Consider the following 18,160-nt stretch of genomic DNA (forward strand, 5'->3'; position numbering starts at 1 on the left):
CTATTTTCAGCTTGTTAGCATTAACAACCGCAACATAAACCTTTTTTACAGCAGACGTTTTGACACAGAAAAAGACAGGTGTTACTAACATTGTCAATGGCTCAGTTCTAGTTCTATTTATCGGTCCCAGTAAGCCATGACAGTGTGACAGTGAGCCAGCATCAACGATACCAGGAACATGAAACTAAAGCAGCTCAATGGTATTCAGCCATCACTAATGCTATTATTCACAAGTGTGCTTTTCCTAATGTGAAATTGATTGACAGTAAAGAGTTTTTTTGACTGGACGTGTTTGTGATTAATTAATTATAATATTATTAACTATGTATACGTTATTAATCTCACAAGGTGAAATTACAATTAACACGCTGTTGTTATTACACACATTACAAACAGACCAGAACTACACACACATGCTGAGTACATGTATACACGCACTAATGGAGAGATGTCAGAGTGGGGGGACACCCGAGCAGTTGGGGGTTTGGCGCCTTGTTCAGAACTACCAGTTCACCACCAGGACCTACCAGTCCCCCACCATACTTTCATCCATATGTGCATTTGAACCAGGGACCCTCCAGTTCCCAACCGAACACCCTACGGACTGATCCAATGCCACCCATAAAAAGTAAATCCCCGTCTGGGAATCAAAGCCAGTCTTCCGTGTGAGAGGCTGAGATACTGTGTTTGTTTTATTTTTTGTCATGTTTTCTTCATGACTTTTATTTCAGAATCTTCCTGTGCCTCCGCCACGGATGAGCTCTAGACTTTGTATCAACTGTTGCCTGTAAATTGCATCTTTTTTAATTGCATGAAATTGGCACAAAATGAATTTCAGTGTAAACTGACAACAAAGTCGTATGCTTTTTGTTGTTTCTTATTAATACAAATGATAAATATACTTTGGCTTACAGCCATAGATTAGTGTTTGTTCTTACTCAAAATCTCCTTGAGAAGGGCAAAGGCTTTCTGTTCCATGATCATGTTCCTTCTCATCTTCTCAACGTCTGCAGGAGGAGGCGGCTCATAGAGACGTCTCTCCCGTCTGACTAGGTTTTGGTCCTTACAAGCTCCTGTAGACAAAGAGTTCATTGTCAGTTTGCGGTTACACAAGTCAAAATTTGAGATTAAAAAAGTGTATTTTGGTGGTGTTCACCTAAATTTCTGTCATTTCCTTCAAACGCAACATTATGAAAATCTTCCTCATCAATTTTCTTTGTGACAAGTGCAAAGAAGACTGCAAGACATATCACCTGTGGTAAAAGGCATGAACAAAAGTAAATACATAACGTTTTTTGAATTGAATTTTTACATCTCCTCATTAAAAAATACATCTCTGTAGGTTTAAACTATGAAACTAATCTTTGTAAAACAAAGAATACATTCTATTGGAAATATTGAGGTACTATTGAGGTATGAAGAGGGAAAGGCAGTTATTTTTTTACCTTTAATGGCTGAATGACGAGGATACTCTGAAAAAAGGAGACAATCATGGACACCAACCAGCTCACAGAGCGTTCCTTCCCAAATTTTAACCCATAAAGCATCGTGAAAAATCCCGCTACAAAACTACTCGAGATCACGAGCAGCCAGCCAACAAAAACAAACCACCAGGGTAGTCCTCCATGACAGCACCCCCGTTTCTTCAGACTCCCATCACTCAAAGGGCTGTCTGCAGGGCTCAACCTGCAAATGAAAGCAGTGAACAAATGACATTTACTTAAGTACAGTTCATCTATGAACCGTTATTACTGTGTATCAGTTCAGTAACTGATACACACATCTTAAGAAGATACCACATGAGATGATGGTTTTGGAAGTTATAGCCCATTATCCACATTGAGTATTCCTTAATGAATAGTTCATGATTATAACAGATGGGAAAATCAACATCACTCTCATGTTTGTTTGCATATGACGCTACAGCTATCTTAGCTTAGCATAGCGTAACACCCGGAAGCGGGGAGAAACAGCTAGCCTAGATCTGTGCCATGATTGCAAAATTTGTCTTCTGCCTTGATTTACTTAATCGCTACAAAAACAGATAAACACCCATCCAAAAAGACAACACCCATCCAACAACAGCCTGTTCACCCCACCGCCATCTGGCAAGCAAATTGGAAGTGTGTGCTGTTGGACCACCAGCTTCTTTCATCAAGCTGGGAGACTTGTACCAGCTTTTCTTTTTCTTGTCTCACAAAGGGACTACACCTTGCATTTTTTTGTGCAATCCAGTGTTGTAGAATCACAAAAAAAAACAACCTTTGTTATTTTAACTGACTGCTATACAATTTCCAAAACGGCTGTCAACCTGCAATGGAATTCCATTTGTTTTTGACACAAAGAAAAACAAAAAAATTGCCGTCTGACCTGAAGAATGTGTGGCAGTGAAGTTCTATTAATGACAAATGGTATTACAGGGCCAGGACCATAACAAGTACACACACTGCTTATCAGCAGCTTCAGCTATCAGCGGCTTATGTTGGAAGTCAAGGGAGGTCTAACTAAAAACTATTTCCAAAGTGGTATCCATTAGCAACTGCATTATAGTGTGTGATAAATTACTATGATAGAATGAGAAAGACAAATAAAAGACAAATAAAAGACAAATAAAAGACAAATAAAAGACAAATAAAAGACAAATAAAAGACAAATAAAAGACAAATAAACATAAATGAACATGAAGGCGATGCCTTCCTCACTAAAGGCTATCAAGTGATATCCTGGAAAGGAGAAATACAGTATAACTACACAGTTTATAGTCAAGGGGCTAACACATGCCATCCACCACTGCGGTATTTTTAATGAGTGACTTGTTTACTTCTTCGGGGTGAGTTCATTCGGGTCAATACAGCTGAAAGTGTAGAGCTGATCTTGGAGATGTCCCTTCATGTCCTGGACCTGCTGCAGAGCCTGGCTGTAGATATGTGGAGCGGGGAAGTTGGATGGTCCTAGTAGGACCAGCTTTTTGTCAATGTGACACAGCTGCCGGTAGAGATACTTGGCTTTGTTGCTTTGCTTTTGAATCCCTTCCCCTGTTGAACCACGATGCATATTAGCACTGCCTTCTGCAAATGCACATCATTTCTGACTTGGTAAACTGTGTCAACCTTTTTATGGGTGACAGATGTTACAGATTTAGGCACATGTCATAAGCATAAGAAAGTGAAGTAACCTTTTTGCATGCCAACATTTCTGCAGATTTTAATGCTGGACCATTTGTGCTGTTTGCATTGTACCAACTGTATAATAGCTGCATGATGATATACACTTTATTATTATTTAATTTATGATGTATACTTTATTAGTCCCGCAAGGAGAAATTGCATCTGTTGCTAGCTAGCAACAGATGCACCGACCCTGTGTACGGGACTGTGCCTGTATGTTTGTGTTTTATTCAATTTCATAGCATTTGAAATAAATCTTTAAAAGTTTTTAATACAGTATCCAGACTAAACTTTGACATAAACCAGTGTGTGATTCACTCAATATCCTCTGATCTTAACAACAGTAAAAAACATCTTTTCTGTGTGTTTTTTTATTATTATTTAGGTATAATTGTCATTTAAATTAGGTTAATTGACCATGAATTAAAAAAAGTGTTGACACAAGTGACAAAAATGTTTTAAAAAAGTGTCAAAAGCATTTAAACCATGATGTGGGAATAGGTGCCAAAATAGTTTTTTTTAATTTTGACCTAGATGGACAAGTTCATGGTCAACAGGAAGACAACACAAGGGTTAAATTCACGTCAGCCTATACTATAACAACAATAAAAACAGAATTGTATAAAATATGGCACACACACCTTGTAGCTGAGGCTGACCAAGGTTGCCAGAGTTCAGAGATTTGGGCTGGGTGGTGTCGCTGGCTTTGTGATTTTGTGTGATGAAGTCCTCCACCACAGAAAGGACAGTGTTGATATCAACTGCTTGTCCAGGCCTGTTGCTTTTCATTGATAGTGAATGGGCAATTCTTGTGATATCCTGAGAGAAAATGTTCAAGTACAAAGGTTTTTTATTTCCAGATAAAATAACATACAATATAATATGTGCAAATGTAATATACATCTCTCTAATTAATTAAGCAATCTCTGTAGTTTTTTTTGTGTGTGTGTCTCTCTGAAATATCCCATAAACCATTCATCCAATTTACTTCACACTTGGTTCCCTGGGTACCCAATGAACTTGGGATTTGGAATACGGAGCTGGTTGAACTGCATTGGATATTGCATACTCACCCTCCTGTTGTCCTTGGGACGCCTTGGAAAAATGTCTATATCTGAAATATGGGATTCGTTTTAACCAAATTACCACAAAAAAGGGATTGGATTCCCTTCAATGCTCTTTGCAAATACAATTGATCCCATTCATTCCTCGCTAAACTCTGCTCGTTACTCTGATCTTAACTATAAGTCAAAATAATTCATAATCTCTGCTTTTTTACCTCAAATATTAAGTACATAAATGAGGTTTTTTGACCAAGAATTCCAAAAAGTACTGTAAAACAAGTGGTAGTACGGTGGTGTTAGTGAAAACTAAAATAAAAGTCTAATAAAGGGACAAAAATGTCAAATTTTGTGCATTTATTTATAATAAACTGTGAAATAAACTAAACTGATTTTTGCGGATTGCTTCTCCTAATTGGCTGGAGGGGGTGATGCATGGCGCAGATACTAATTATAATCATACAGATATGAGAATATTAACGTATCCCTCACTTTTGAACACGGTGGGTATCATAAAAGGTTGATTACATCATTTGGATGCAGTTAATTAAGCAGCCTTTTAATATTAAGGGCCAACACATTAAATAGTTACTTACCACATGAAAAAACATGAAGCACCTACCTTGGTGACAGTGTCTAAAGTGACATTGACATTCATGTCAGTGGTAGCTGTCTGTGAGATAAAGGTCTGTTTACGGGCATCTGGTTTTTCATTTTTGCGCTTGCAGCAAGATATCTCCTGAGGACGAGTGTTTCTGAAGATGCTAACAATAAGGATATTGATGGGAAACATAATGAGGGAACTCTGAACTCCAATTTTGAACTGTTGCCAGGTAAACTCAAAACGACCTGAAAAACAGAAAGGGATAAAAGACATTGTGCTAGACTAGTGCAATTTTTTCAATTTTGACAATATTTTTCAATTTTGAATACAGTTGTACTGTATTCTGTGGCAGGGTAGACGAGCACTCTATCCTAGCAGAAAACAGTCTTTGAGACTATCTGCTTGTAGTCGACCACTCCGCGGACCTGCCTTAAGATTTTCACAAAACAACAGTATTTTAAACTGTGATGAAAATGTGTCTTACCCAGGTCCATGGTCTGCTCAGAGGGATCTTTTGGGATTCCATAAAACATGATACTGGTCAGCATGGTACAGAGCAGCAGGGTGAAACAGCAGGAAACTCTCTGTACACAAGTGAAGGTGCTACTTGCTGGGCGACTGACCACAGAGTACCAGAGGTGTCCGTCACTGAAATCCTTTGTAGTCTTCATAAAGAACAAGTTGCTGGAAAATAAAAAGCAAGGGGGTAAAACTGTGAAATAAAAAAACTAAAACATTATAAAAACACTTTAAACCTCCACGAACTACCAATTAGTGATGTATTAGCATCCTATTTAAAACAAAGTCCCTGTCATTACATCGATGCTTAAACTCTGTATAACTCTTCCATTTTATTTCAAGGAAAGTTCAACTTCAATTTAGTTTCATTCAAATTAATTATTAATCTTTCTGCTGCCATTTCTGATGAAAATCTATACAGATCAGCGTAAATATGCATAGCCTTTTGTTGCTCATTTACAGTTTTTGTATTCACAAATCCATTTGGTGCTTGGCAACAATTGCAACAAAATTACAAAAACAAATAAGTGTCATGACTGCTTCTGTTATGGTTGTTTTTTCATGTATTGCAGCATACAACACTTTACTTGTCTTCATTTGATTCTCATATTTGCATTCATGGTAGAGTATGTGTGTTGGAAAAGGGTATTGGGAGCTTTAATGAAAGCTACATCCTGCCTGATGGTTTTCATTTGTGATTGTCATATTTCAAAAAGTGAAATTGCTGTAACTATTGAAGATGAAATAATTGAATTTCCTTCAATGAATGAAAAATCGCTGTTTCGGTTTTACATTCAACCTTCAGACCTTTATAGTGTGCTTGCGTGTATAATTTTCTGGCTGGTACCTCAATGCTTTTACCTTACCTGAAACTCTTCAAATCCATCTCTGTCGAAACAGGAACAACTTTATCGAGGGAACAATCCCCCATGTCTATGGCCAGCCAGGAGTTGCATAGAAAATGCCATTTCTGCTCCGTCTGTAAATCCTGCACCATGACATTGCCTACATACCTGAGAAGAAAATAGTACAAATGTTAAGAATGTATCACTTTTAAAATACAAAAAAGCCAGCCTTGAGAAAGTACACCTAAATTACATAACTGTTAGCTAAACAGATCTTAAAGAGGGCAAACATAGTTTTTTAATCTATAGGATCATTAAAATAACAACTGAATTATATTTAATGACTGTGTTCTCTTTTCAAAAAAGTAAACCTCTGCAACGTCAGGATAATTGTGAGCCAAGACATTATGTTCCATGTTCACAGTGTTCTAGTCCTGACAACTACTACAACGTTGAAAAAATGCGTATGTGGCTATCATAATATCTTGTGATGAGGTGGAAAATGCATATATATTTTGAGGATGTTTATTTTGAGTGGCTGTGATGTTTCTGTCTTTGCCTACCAGGCAGGATGGCTCCCTGAGTTGTTGTGCCACAGCCTGATGCCCTGCAGCTCTCCACGGGAGAAAGGTGTAGTTAGCAGGAACAGATCCACCGCACCTCTCTCAAACACACGTTTCTTTGGATTTGCCAGATGATGTGGTTCACTGTTTCCCTCTGCACCCAGCAGAGTGATTGTCACCTAAATAATTCAATAGGTTTATTAATTTAAATCTGAAGAGTCCAAAACTGTAATACAACCACTTTACTTACATGTATGCAGGGTAGGGACAGACTGTCTACCAGCATTGGCCGATTATCAGGCCTTGTATTGCAGTTAAAGTTAATTAATTAAAAAGTGCGCCACTTTGGCTGTGCTACTGCTATGTGTCAATCCGTCAATCCCTCTGATTCGGTTTTACTCCCCACTGAGACTGACGTCCCGCCCACAACGCCATCTGAAGCTCTTTTAATAGGTATTAAGTTTTTTGTACATTAAATAATTGCTTGAAGCGTCTAAACAAAGGTTTGTGTTGGAGTTTGTGACATTCAAAAATCGTAATTTTGACTTAAAGATTTTGTTTTCACTGTAAATGCATATCGGTTCAAAATGTTGTTTTTTGGTAAACATCTCACAGTCCCCCTTGATTGTTATCTTTGACCAGCAAGTACTTTGAAAGGCGCGGCCTATATTAGAATGCACAAAGCACCCACTTCACTCTGAGTTCTTAAGACTCTCTTCAGGTCAGAGATTTAGGGTACCTCGGTTCAAAAGCGTTAGGAGTAAAAACTCCTTCGTCCCATGGGCAATAACTCGGCTTAATTTGCACATGTAATGTAGTAATTTCTTTTTTTGTTTTTGTTTTTAGAGATTGCTCCAGTGGTGATTTATTGTGTTGTGTGTATTACATACAGGAGATCTTTTTGTACTCATGTCTTTGTATTGTTTCCCTGTCTATCTGATTGTTGCTTGAATGTGATTCTCTTTTATCCTTCCCTCCTGACTGCATATCAACTCTGAATATCATTTAGGATATTAAAGTGACTGGAACTGTAATGGAACTATTAATAATCTGCATTAGCCTTGAAAAACCAGTATCACTCGATCCCTGATACAGGGTAATGAAGGGTAGAAGTGGAGGCTCTGGCTGTAAGCAAGACCACCACTTTGACTAATAAACAACAAAAAGCCTCAACAAAACTAAAACAGACCTTTGGCTATTTAGTGCAATTAAATTTAAAATGACAACACTGACAAATAAGGATAATTACTTAATTAGGTCAAATGAAATGTCATCAGCAAAGTTTAAGAGACTTTGTGTGATGTAAAGACAAATCGATGTTTAGCTGCCCCTTCATCAGCGTAATTGTTAAAATATCATAATGATACAGCACACATTGTTACAACTTTTTCTCAAAATGTAATCAATGACTTTCAGAAGCAAGATACAAACATCCAGCAAAGTTAGCCCTGATCAAGGTTTGAACTATAGAAAATGTTGATTATTAGGCAATCAATGTAAAACCAATGCAAAATATGGAGTTAGCTTTAATGAAATAAAAAAAGAAGCTTGAAAGGTTCCCAAATAAAAGCAGCACCAGCCACCTGTAAAAACAACCCTCTGCATTAAAACTTAAATATCTTACTTTGCTTTAACTTTCTTACCAAAGTCAATCCTCTCCTTTTAGCTTTATTTTTTGTTCATGATGGAAATATCTGGCTCATTAGCTGTTACATGCTCCACTATGTTCACCACGTTATGAGTCACTCGACATTAATCAAGGGGTTAAAGTGGGTGGCCTGCCTTTTGTATAACAAAAGCTATGAGCTAGAGTAGGTCTGGTTAAAACTTGAATAGACAGCAATGAAACACATTAGTGAATAGCTTTCTACAAGGTGTGAATCGTGAACAAAGCAAAGGTGGGGACATTTTTTGATTATGCACAACAAAACACGCAAGAATGAAATACCATGGATATAGTGGCACTCAGCCAGCCATGCCAAAACACTCAACTCAAAGAAAATAGCACAACATGGTGTCGACATAAAAGACAGCATTTTCAAGCCAGGGAGAAAACTAAAAAGCCTATACTTTCACCCAGGAAACGCTTGTTCATTTTTCAGGAGTGTTTTAATCCTAACCTTAGTCGTGTTGGTGCCTAAACTTCACGGTCATTGCCATGGCCCCTGAAAGGTCCGTTGTCTGGCAATGCCTGTACCCGGCTCACAGTTACCTATCGGCGGCTAAACAACCGCGACTGGTAACCAGTGGTGGCTAAATACAACCAACAACTGCCACTCGGATTGAATTGTTCTATAAACTGTTCATGTTACATCACTTTACTCTGTTTAATTTTTATTAAATTTGTATTAATATTTATTAATATTTTAGGTATATAACCATCTATTGGTAAAGTATTGATCACTTGGGGTGATATGCACAACAGAGTGATATGTTGACAAGAAAGGGAAAATCCCACGCATCACACCCTAGCAAATCACACCCTGGCCGTCAATCTTCAAGTTAAAGACTGTATTCAGGCCGGGAAATGGAGTAACATATGTATTTGCTGAATGGCATTAGCTATTATACTATCATGTCTTCTTCAAAATCATTGGCTCATTCACAGCTGCATAGCTGGTAACATCCACTTCACACCACCATCCTAATATCCTACTAGTTGGTTTACCTACCATCTGTATATTATGCCTATGTCGGCAGAATCCTTGTTGCTGTGCGGATTATTTTGAGGCTCCCAGAGCAGAGCCTTTTCTGCCGAATCTAACTATTTTAACTATGAACTGATAGCATATTCACCTGAGAAGAAGTGGAGGCTCCTCTCCGATGCCCAGTGTTGACACTCAACAGGTAGCGGTACTCATCCATGGGGTCGTTGTCTTCCAACACAGTCACCTTCACCTGCCAACCAGCCAACGCCATTGAATTGTTTGAATATGCCTTTTTGTAAATTTATGTTACTTTATTCCTGAATTGTACTTGAGATTCACAGTACCTTGGCTGTGTCTTGGACGTCTTTCCGTCGTGCCCACACAAGCACCAAGAGATAGGCCAGAAAGAGTGACCCCACAAAGCAGACAACAACAGGATTCTCAGCAAAAGTCCCGAAAAGCTCAGCGGTGCGTGATGGGTCGACAATGTTGGGAGTGACGAAGAAAGAGCTACCAAAGGAGGTGAGGTGGTTGCAGAGGCACTGGGTGACTAAATTTGTTGTCTTAACACCAACCTTGGAGGCCAACAACAACATTTAAAGCATTACAGTCTGGGCAACATTTTACACATGACACACAGATTTAAATACTTGTACTTACCCTGCATCCATAAGTGCTCCACTCCAATTGTGATTCATCCCAAAATTTGCACGCAGTGGTGATGGAGGTAATTGATAAAGTGGCATTGATAGATTTTATACCTGGACCTACAATGGGTCTCACCACAAGATAGTGAATTCCAGTCTTTCCCTTTAAATCCTTAGGGTCTAGTAGCCAAGTGTATCTCTCCTCTGTATGGGACACACACACACACACACACACACACACACACACAAACACACGGTACTCAAGTAATGAATCCAAAGTTAATTTAAAAAGGCGTTAGATTTTAATACATAATTCTCAACCCCTAAGCCGAAATGTATTACCTTGTGTTGTTCCCTGGTGAGGCATTTCTGTCATAGCTACATTATTTGTTTCAGTGGGGTAGTCCATATAACCAAGGAGCAGTTTGAAGGGTAGAGGATCATTTGAAGGCACCATCTTTAAAAAGTTATTTCAACATTGAAATCTCAAAGCAAGAGTTGGTAAATCCAAAAAGCAAAGACAACAACCATATTTTAAACACGTTAGTCTTTTAGCCTTATGATATCAGGTTTGAAGAAAAAAATGGAACAATTAGCAAAAATATAATTGGTAACAGGAGAGGATATTAAGCTGTTTGCAATTGTAGTGGCTGTACTAAGAGTGTCTTGCTAATAATACAGCCAATCTCATAAAACTGTCGTAACAAAGTAGACCAAAGCTTCTTTTCTTTTTTTAAATGCGTATTACACGTCTCAGAATTTGAGATAAAAACATCTTGTGGGACCTTTAACACCAGCGTAGTGTCAGCAGGAATGTCTATGGACGTTGTGCTGAAGTTCCTTAGGTCCAACACAGAGGTGTTTACCTGCTCTCCAACAGGCCTCGGCAACAGAATCTGTGGACCAACAAAATGGCAGAAAATACATCCAACTAAAATATTCTGCATACAAGTGTAAAACAATTCTCCTTACCATGAGCAGTTTGCATCTAATAAGACATTTAAACAAAAAGTTAGAATAACAAACAAAGTGTGCCTTCCAGGGTCATCATTTATATAATATATATTTTACATGCTTTGCACAAATAAGATTATTTATAATTCATAATCATTTAATTGTGTTGGACCCCCAAAAGCTGAAGGAAGTGTAGTTTATTATGTATCATATCAACAGGTGTAACAAAAATGCATTTGTTTACTGAATACACAGATTTTCATGTTATTCATTACATTGTATTAACCATAACATGACAGACAAGGATAAGTACAACTTCATATTTTATGAATATTTAATTTTAATGTGTTACTAAATGTCATAGGTTATGTACTTATACGTTTTTTTTATTGGTGTATCTCATTGAAATTTCCATGACTGATGGCATCCAAACAGTACACTGGGAGTACAATTCTTGTGAATGAAGGTGGACACAAAATGCCCTGAAGTATTTTTTATCTTGCACACCTGGGATGTACCAAACTCGGAACCTATTGGCTATGACTATTTAGCCTCTGGGGTCAACTGCCAATATTTTTGGGGTTACAGTACATCCAGCGCATACAGTCTGAGTCATTACTTTTTGTAGGTGTTTTAGGTCCAGGCAACAGCTTATCTCTATAAACAAAAATCTGCATATATCTGCAAATACATATGAAAAAAACAAGAAAAAGCTAATTTTGGCCTGAGTGTTTGCATGCAACTGCATGCAACCATAGCCCACTAGAACGTGATTGATCAATTCCACTGGTACTGCAAACCAGAATGCTTCTAATTCCAAAATCTTTGTCCTTTGCCTATGTGCAAATATATGTTAGTATTAGGGGTGCACTGGATACAAAAGTAGAGTGAGAAAAAATATGTATACAAACTGGTGTGCAATGGACTGCTGAGAAGCACAGCTGACATCATAACTCCTCATATCCTTTCTTAACCTACATGCTCTCCTCATGGCAATAGAGCAATGAGTTTATTAGTAACAGAGTGGAGATTCTTGAACAGCAATCCTTACGAGAACGACTACTTTCAGTCTGCTCTCAGGATCCTTCCTCAACTCATCACTTTGGCCTTTGCAGCCAAAGTTATCTATTGTAAAATCAGAAAACATGGTACTTCTTTTGCCAGACTATGTAAATGAGTATCGTGTACAGAGTTGTTGTGCTGCTTGTATTAATGCTGCTTATTCATACATGCTAGACTGGGTAAACCCTTCCCACTCTGCCGGCGATTTGATTTTGCCCTGCAGCTCGGTCTGAAAACCTCCCCGTTTAATTCTCCTATTTCAGTTCACAATTTTGTGGGAACCAATCACAAACTGGCTTATCTACCTGGCACGCTATGGCTGGGTTTAACACGATGAGAATAGAGAAGCGACCAAGCAGCTTCTTGTTAACATTCAACATGGCAGCCACCAAAGCGCAGCAACCCGTTGATGCCGCCATTGTTTCTACATCACCTGGATTGTTGGTCTGATTGGTTGAATGACGATCCAATTGCGTATTGAGTCATTTGAACTATGCCCGTTGGTTACGCCTCTTGCAGAAAAAAATTCAGAATTGACTCCCCAGACCAACGCTCAATCTCAAATCTTTTGAGTTTGGCTTGGTCTGGTGATACCCAGATTACATACATGCGGCTTTAAAGTAATTCTTCACTAAATGTGTTTCACATACAAAACATTTCACATTAACAACCGATAAAGTTCTTAGTTAAAAATACTTTTTTATGAAATATTCCTATTTATGAATATTAAATACATTTTGATGCTTTGAAGTCCTTTTTTTTAAAAAGAAGGAATGGAATCTTCCCCCACAGTAAATAAGTTCTCAACAGGTGAGCACAGTAGATAGAACAATTCTGAGATGCTGCACTGACCTTAATATCCTCACGCAAGTTCTCCACAGGGATACTGGAGCCATTTTTTGTTGTAAGGGAGAGAGCACCTATTTGACCACTGATGTTCCCTCTTTTATTCCAGGAGAATGGGTTTTTGTTCATACTCAGCATCTGTAAAATGTATTCAAACAGCAAAATAGGTTAAAACCCCACATCCGACAGTAGCCATGATTCCATCCGCACGTTTTATCCGAATTAAGTGATATTGAATGAACAATTCCTTATGGAAACAGTAAAATTTGATGGAGTTTCATGAATATCGACTCAAAGGAACTACCTTTGGTCTCATCTGATTTCTATCTTGATTGATAAACGGCTTATGCGATAAATGCTGATGGAAACATTATTTCCCGATTAAATAATAAATTGAGTACAAGGTCATTTTATGGTTGCAACCCACCAAAAAACAAAGTTTTTTTCAAACAAAGTCTTAGTTCATTTCCGCCCAGTATTTCCGCTCTGTTTGCACACATGGCGGGCGTCAACAAAGACAGATGGATGTGGACGGATGAGAAGACAAAAGACTTTCTGCATATAATTTATCAGGAACTCGCAAACAAAACGGCTGACCAAGGTTAGGACTAGCCGTGGGAGGATGTCCTTCGAAGTAAATGGAAGGAACTCAAACTGCCATACATGTCTCAAAAAAGAGTTGTCTCGCAGCGGTGCCAGAGGGAAAACAAAAGGCAAGATGCTTGTCCAGCATTGTAGCACTGTGTTGACAGCGTCGTTTTTTTCTTATTATAGCTTGAAAGGTGGCTAACAGCTGGCACATAAGCACTATTACAACTTGTGCAATAGTGATCATTTGTTGGTAGATGGTGCAATCCATTTTGTCTAGAAAAACATTGTTTGCAAATGTTTGCAGTGCAAAAATGAATGGAAGCACATTAAAATGTCTAAAAACCAATTCCATATACCCTTTGGATTGCAAAACAACATGTGACGTAATTACGCACAGGTTTTTATATGCTTTAAAGCCGTTGGATGGAAACACACTTTCACCAGCTTTCTTTGCATGTGTTTTTTTTACCAAACTGCAGATAATTCGATTGACAAGTAGATGGACCTTAGCTTGTGTACCAAAAAGACACATATGATATTTATGCAGCTCATAACAAACAATCATTAATTTTATGTTAGGTGGCAACCTCTGGATGAAATATTTATTGACAGAGCAAACAAGACCCCACGGTGGTTGTTTTAAAGATCTGACCCTAACGCTTGACGGCTGTCAAATATATAATCATGTGAGCATTTCATATAACAAACTGGAGCAGTTTAAAAAAAGTAGTTACTGTTATGAAAAGGAACTAGTTAACTTTAGACAACAAAGCTCAGAAATAGTTAAGGTTAGTAAAACACACACTCTCACCCAAGGCTATGCATCATTTCTGACTGTACTGACTCCTACTTTGGGGACGGCCGTAGCACACACAACAAGAAACACCAACGCATACGTGCACACGCGCACACACAAACACTCCTGACTTACTCGTACGTCCACTGGTTCACTTGGAGGTAACAATTTGGAGAGTAGACTTGGGAGAGAAAATGTGGGCCTGGAACTGTTGACAATACTAATAGACTCTGTGTGCAAACTTCCCGGTGTTATTCTGAGGAAAAGACATAAGACTCAGTTTAGTTAGTTAGTTAGTTAAAGATACGTTAGTTAGTTAGTTGTTAGTTTTTTTGTTGTCAATTTTAGTTTGCTTGAGTTCTTCACTTTGTCTTAAGGTGTGTTTGAATTCATCTTTCGGGATCGTGCCCCAAATGACTTCAGCACTCAAATGAGGTCAGTAGTGGATGTGCAGGAAAGAAGTATTACTCTACAGTAGTGTCTTATTCATATAGTGTTGTTTTATATCTTCTAACAGTTAGTTATGACTGTTAACTGTTTAACTGAAAACACTGCAGATCTTTTGAACTGTGAGACATGATAAAGGAATATGCAAAGCGACAAACCACACACACACACACACACACACAAAAGGAAATTGTATGGCATCCTTATCCATATACATACATATGAATTTCAATTCTAAAATGTTTAAAAGTCACCCAACATAGGGAAATACATTTTCCCAAAATGTGGAACCTTTTGAAATCTTGTCTATGTTACAGCTTGTGGCTGAGGACAAACTTACCTATTGACAAACACAGCAATATGAGCCTCTTGGATGATTGTTGGGGCCCCATTAACCTCTTTAAATGCTAACAATGCACTCTGCGTATTTCTCATAGCAAGAAGAAGAGCATCAGAGATATTTTTCTGCACAGGATGAAACAAAGCATTAAAGACAAGGGAGAGGTTGATACATTTTTGTCAGTCATCAGCAAATAAACTGAAATGGATATTGGGGTGAATTAGTCAGTGACCGTGCTACTGGTCCCTAAACTAATTGTTCCTGACAACATTGTAGCCCAAGTGTTGGTAAAAGGCAAAATCGCACGGGACTAGTATTACCAGAGGACCCCCCTGAACATACACTTGCACACACGTTTGTGCTTTGTGCAATCACACAGAAAAAGCAAAGTCTATATTACGAAAACTGACCGGGAGCATTGCCTTGTGGCTCAGCTCTCTTTTTGTCACAGCGGTGCGATAAATTGAATGTAATACCGCACCTGCAGCGGCAATTCTCCGACCAATCTCCTGCTCCCTGGTCCCCTCACTCTTAAACAAGACCCCAAGGTATTTAAACTCCTTCACTTGGGGTAAGGACTCATTCCCTACCTGAAGAACTCCATCGGTTTCCTGCTGAGAAGCATGGCCTCAGATTTAGAGGTGCTGAGCCTCATCTCAGCCGCTTCACACTCGGCTGCGATGAGCTCCCCAGCTCACCGAACTAAAACCCCTCCCCACCCCGACTACGTCTCAATATCCTGTCCACAAATACTACAAACAGGATTGGAGACAAAGCGCAGCCCTGGCGGAGGCCGACCCTCACCTGAAACGAGTCTGACTTACTGCCAGAACCCGGACACAGCTCTCACTTTGGTCATACAGAGATTGTATGGCCCTGAGAAGGGACCCCCTCACCCCATACTTCCGCAGCACTTTCCATTCCTACTCCAGTCGGACGGTTTCCTTAACCACCGGCGTCCACCAGGGTGTTCGTGGGTTACTGCCCCCTGAGGCACCTAAGACCCTAAGACCACAGCTCTCCACTGCAGCTTTAGCAAAGGAAATTACATATATCAATTATAAAATCGATCATTGACCTTTGGCCTAGGGTACTCTGGTACCAAGTAAACTTATGAGTATCCCTATGTTTGAACATGGTGTTTGTAAAAGAAAATCCATGACTAGCACAGTCAGGACTCCATTCAAGGTCTCCAAGAAGGCCTAATACTCCAAACTCGTGTTTGGTTTTAGACTGTTATGCACAAATAACAGTCCTCCGCCTGGGCCTGTGTCCAGACGGGGGCCCCAGGCTTCCCCCGGGGCAGGATCACTCCCTCCCTGCCTCACTCACTCATAGTGTTTTTGAACCATTCTTTGTCTGCCCCTCGCCTGAGACCACTTTGCCATGGGAGACTCTACCAAGAGCACACAGCTCTAGATCTCTCAACCACAATAAGGTGATGGTTCCGGTAGAAGTGTCATGGCTCTGTCAAATCTTCATCAACTTTCATCTAGTAATATTATCACACAACCTCTGTGTTTGGCAGAATATGTGAGAGATTTTTTAAAGTCATGGTGGATTAACATGGAATAAACATCACAGACAACCTCCGCAATTATTAAAAATTACTAGAGGCCCCCAGGTATTACTAGTCCTGTGGGAAAAGGATTTAAGAGAAGTTAATCCCATCAGAATTGGACTTGAGGTATAACACTCACGTTTGAAGAGTAGTCCAGGATATTACTTGCTCCTTCCACAATGGTGCTGGCTGCAGCATGTATTTCATTTTTGTGTTCTTCACTTGCGTTCGCATCAATGAGAAGAGATGAGCTGAGCTTTGCAAACAATAATGAAGCCTCTTCCTGGAGGTGGGAATCAACTCTCACAATCACAGACATACTTGGTTTTTTTTATACCAGAAGTAACTATTTGCTGTATTATCATGGACATTATACCACTCCTTTTAGATCTCACTTCTAATATACACATACAAATGACAAGGCTTAGCTAAAGCAACATTCATTAAAAAAAAGCAGTGAACTGTATAGTGAAAACAGCACTAGACTGACTTTTCCTTTGTACCATAATGTCATCTTTTATTTTGTGTGGGGTTCATTGTACAGTACCTGAGCAGAGGAGCTGAGCTCAGTGCCTTTCATGACGATAGCAGCAAGTCCTCTGGCTATCACCTGAACTTCTTCTCCTGTGTTGGTGGCAGTTTCATTTACCATGTCAATCATTATGTTCAGCATCTTCTCACGGAGCTTCAACAGACAAAAGCGTTGAAGCAATTATTTAAGTTTAATATCTAGTTCCTTCCACCACCTTGTAACATGTTTCTTTATTGATTTGTTTCACACACATAAGTACAAATTACACTAACTGAACATAAAAGTAAGTTCCAATTTGAGTGTTATGTTAAGTTTAAGATTCATATAAAAAAAGTGCAATGTAATGTGGAATTATACTATTTGAAATGCGCATGGTGGGTTAATTCTAGCTTTATAGGGCGGTAGTATATAATAATACTTATAATACAAATATGAGTGGCCATCAGGGACATTATTCACAAATACCTCCCAAATATGCAAGTGAAATGCTCCAACACAAAGTACAAAAAATTGCTTTTAAATACACTACTAAAAAAATATACACTCACATACTATATTTAAACTCTCTCAAATGCACTATTGAAACACTCTAACTTACACTACTTTAACACTTTCCCACTGACTACTGAGGGCAGCCTCAGTCGTTTAAGAGGCAAAGCAGCAGTAGTGGTAAAAGTTCGGAGAAGAAGGACTTTTGGTTGGCACCCAGGTGCTTCTGGAAAACCGTTTGCAATCTCAGGAGGGAGAAGCGGGGGACCATCCAAGCTGTGTACAGTAAGGATGGGATGCCGTTGACCTCAACTGAGGAGGTAGTAGGGCGGTGGAGGGAGCCCTTTGAGGAACGTTGTCATCAATTTCCCTGGTGGAAGTTGCTAATGTAGTCAAAACACTCCCCAGGAATTGTTGAGATCCATCCAGAAACGCTGAAAGCTCTGGTTGTGGAGGGCTGTTGTGGTTGACACGCCTCTTCAACATTG

The 18,160-nt window shown here is 39.0% G+C and overlaps 1 protein-coding gene across 1 annotated transcript in view; it reads right to left on the reverse strand.

Annotated features, from left to right (window-relative positions):
- Positions 1-18,160, reverse strand: part of LOC117953247 (polycystic kidney disease protein 1-like 2) — a 43,022-nt gene that overhangs the window by 8,461 nt on the left and 16,401 nt on the right. Inside the window, exons 6-21 of the mRNA XM_034886079.1 lie at positions 17,199-17,336; positions 12,923-13,054; positions 10,840-10,950; positions 10,397-10,511; positions 10,068-10,174; positions 9,752-9,982; positions 9,556-9,657; positions 6,760-6,938; positions 6,218-6,364; positions 5,317-5,516; positions 4,851-5,077; positions 3,809-3,986; positions 2,822-3,068; positions 1,446-1,686; positions 1,157-1,253; positions 939-1,070 (exon numbers count right to left, since the gene is read on the reverse strand). Coding sequence (XP_034741970.1) covers positions 939-1,070; positions 1,157-1,253; positions 1,446-1,686; positions 2,822-3,068; positions 3,809-3,986; positions 4,851-5,077; positions 5,317-5,516; positions 6,218-6,364; positions 6,760-6,938; positions 9,556-9,657; positions 9,752-9,982; positions 10,068-10,174; positions 10,397-10,511; positions 10,840-10,950; positions 12,923-13,054; positions 17,199-17,336 — 2,584 coding nt within the window. The remainder of the gene's footprint in view (positions 1-938; positions 1,071-1,156; positions 1,254-1,445; positions 1,687-2,821; positions 3,069-3,808; positions 3,987-4,850; positions 5,078-5,316; positions 5,517-6,217; positions 6,365-6,759; positions 6,939-9,555; positions 9,658-9,751; positions 9,983-10,067; positions 10,175-10,396; positions 10,512-10,839; positions 10,951-12,922; positions 13,055-17,198; positions 17,337-18,160) is intronic.

Source organism: Etheostoma cragini, chromosome 11 (genome assembly GCF_013103735.1).
Source record: "Etheostoma cragini isolate CJK2018 chromosome 11, CSU_Ecrag_1.0, whole genome shotgun sequence".
In the NCBI taxonomy this organism is placed as follows: domain Eukaryota; kingdom Metazoa; phylum Chordata; class Actinopteri; order Perciformes; family Percidae; genus Etheostoma; species Etheostoma cragini.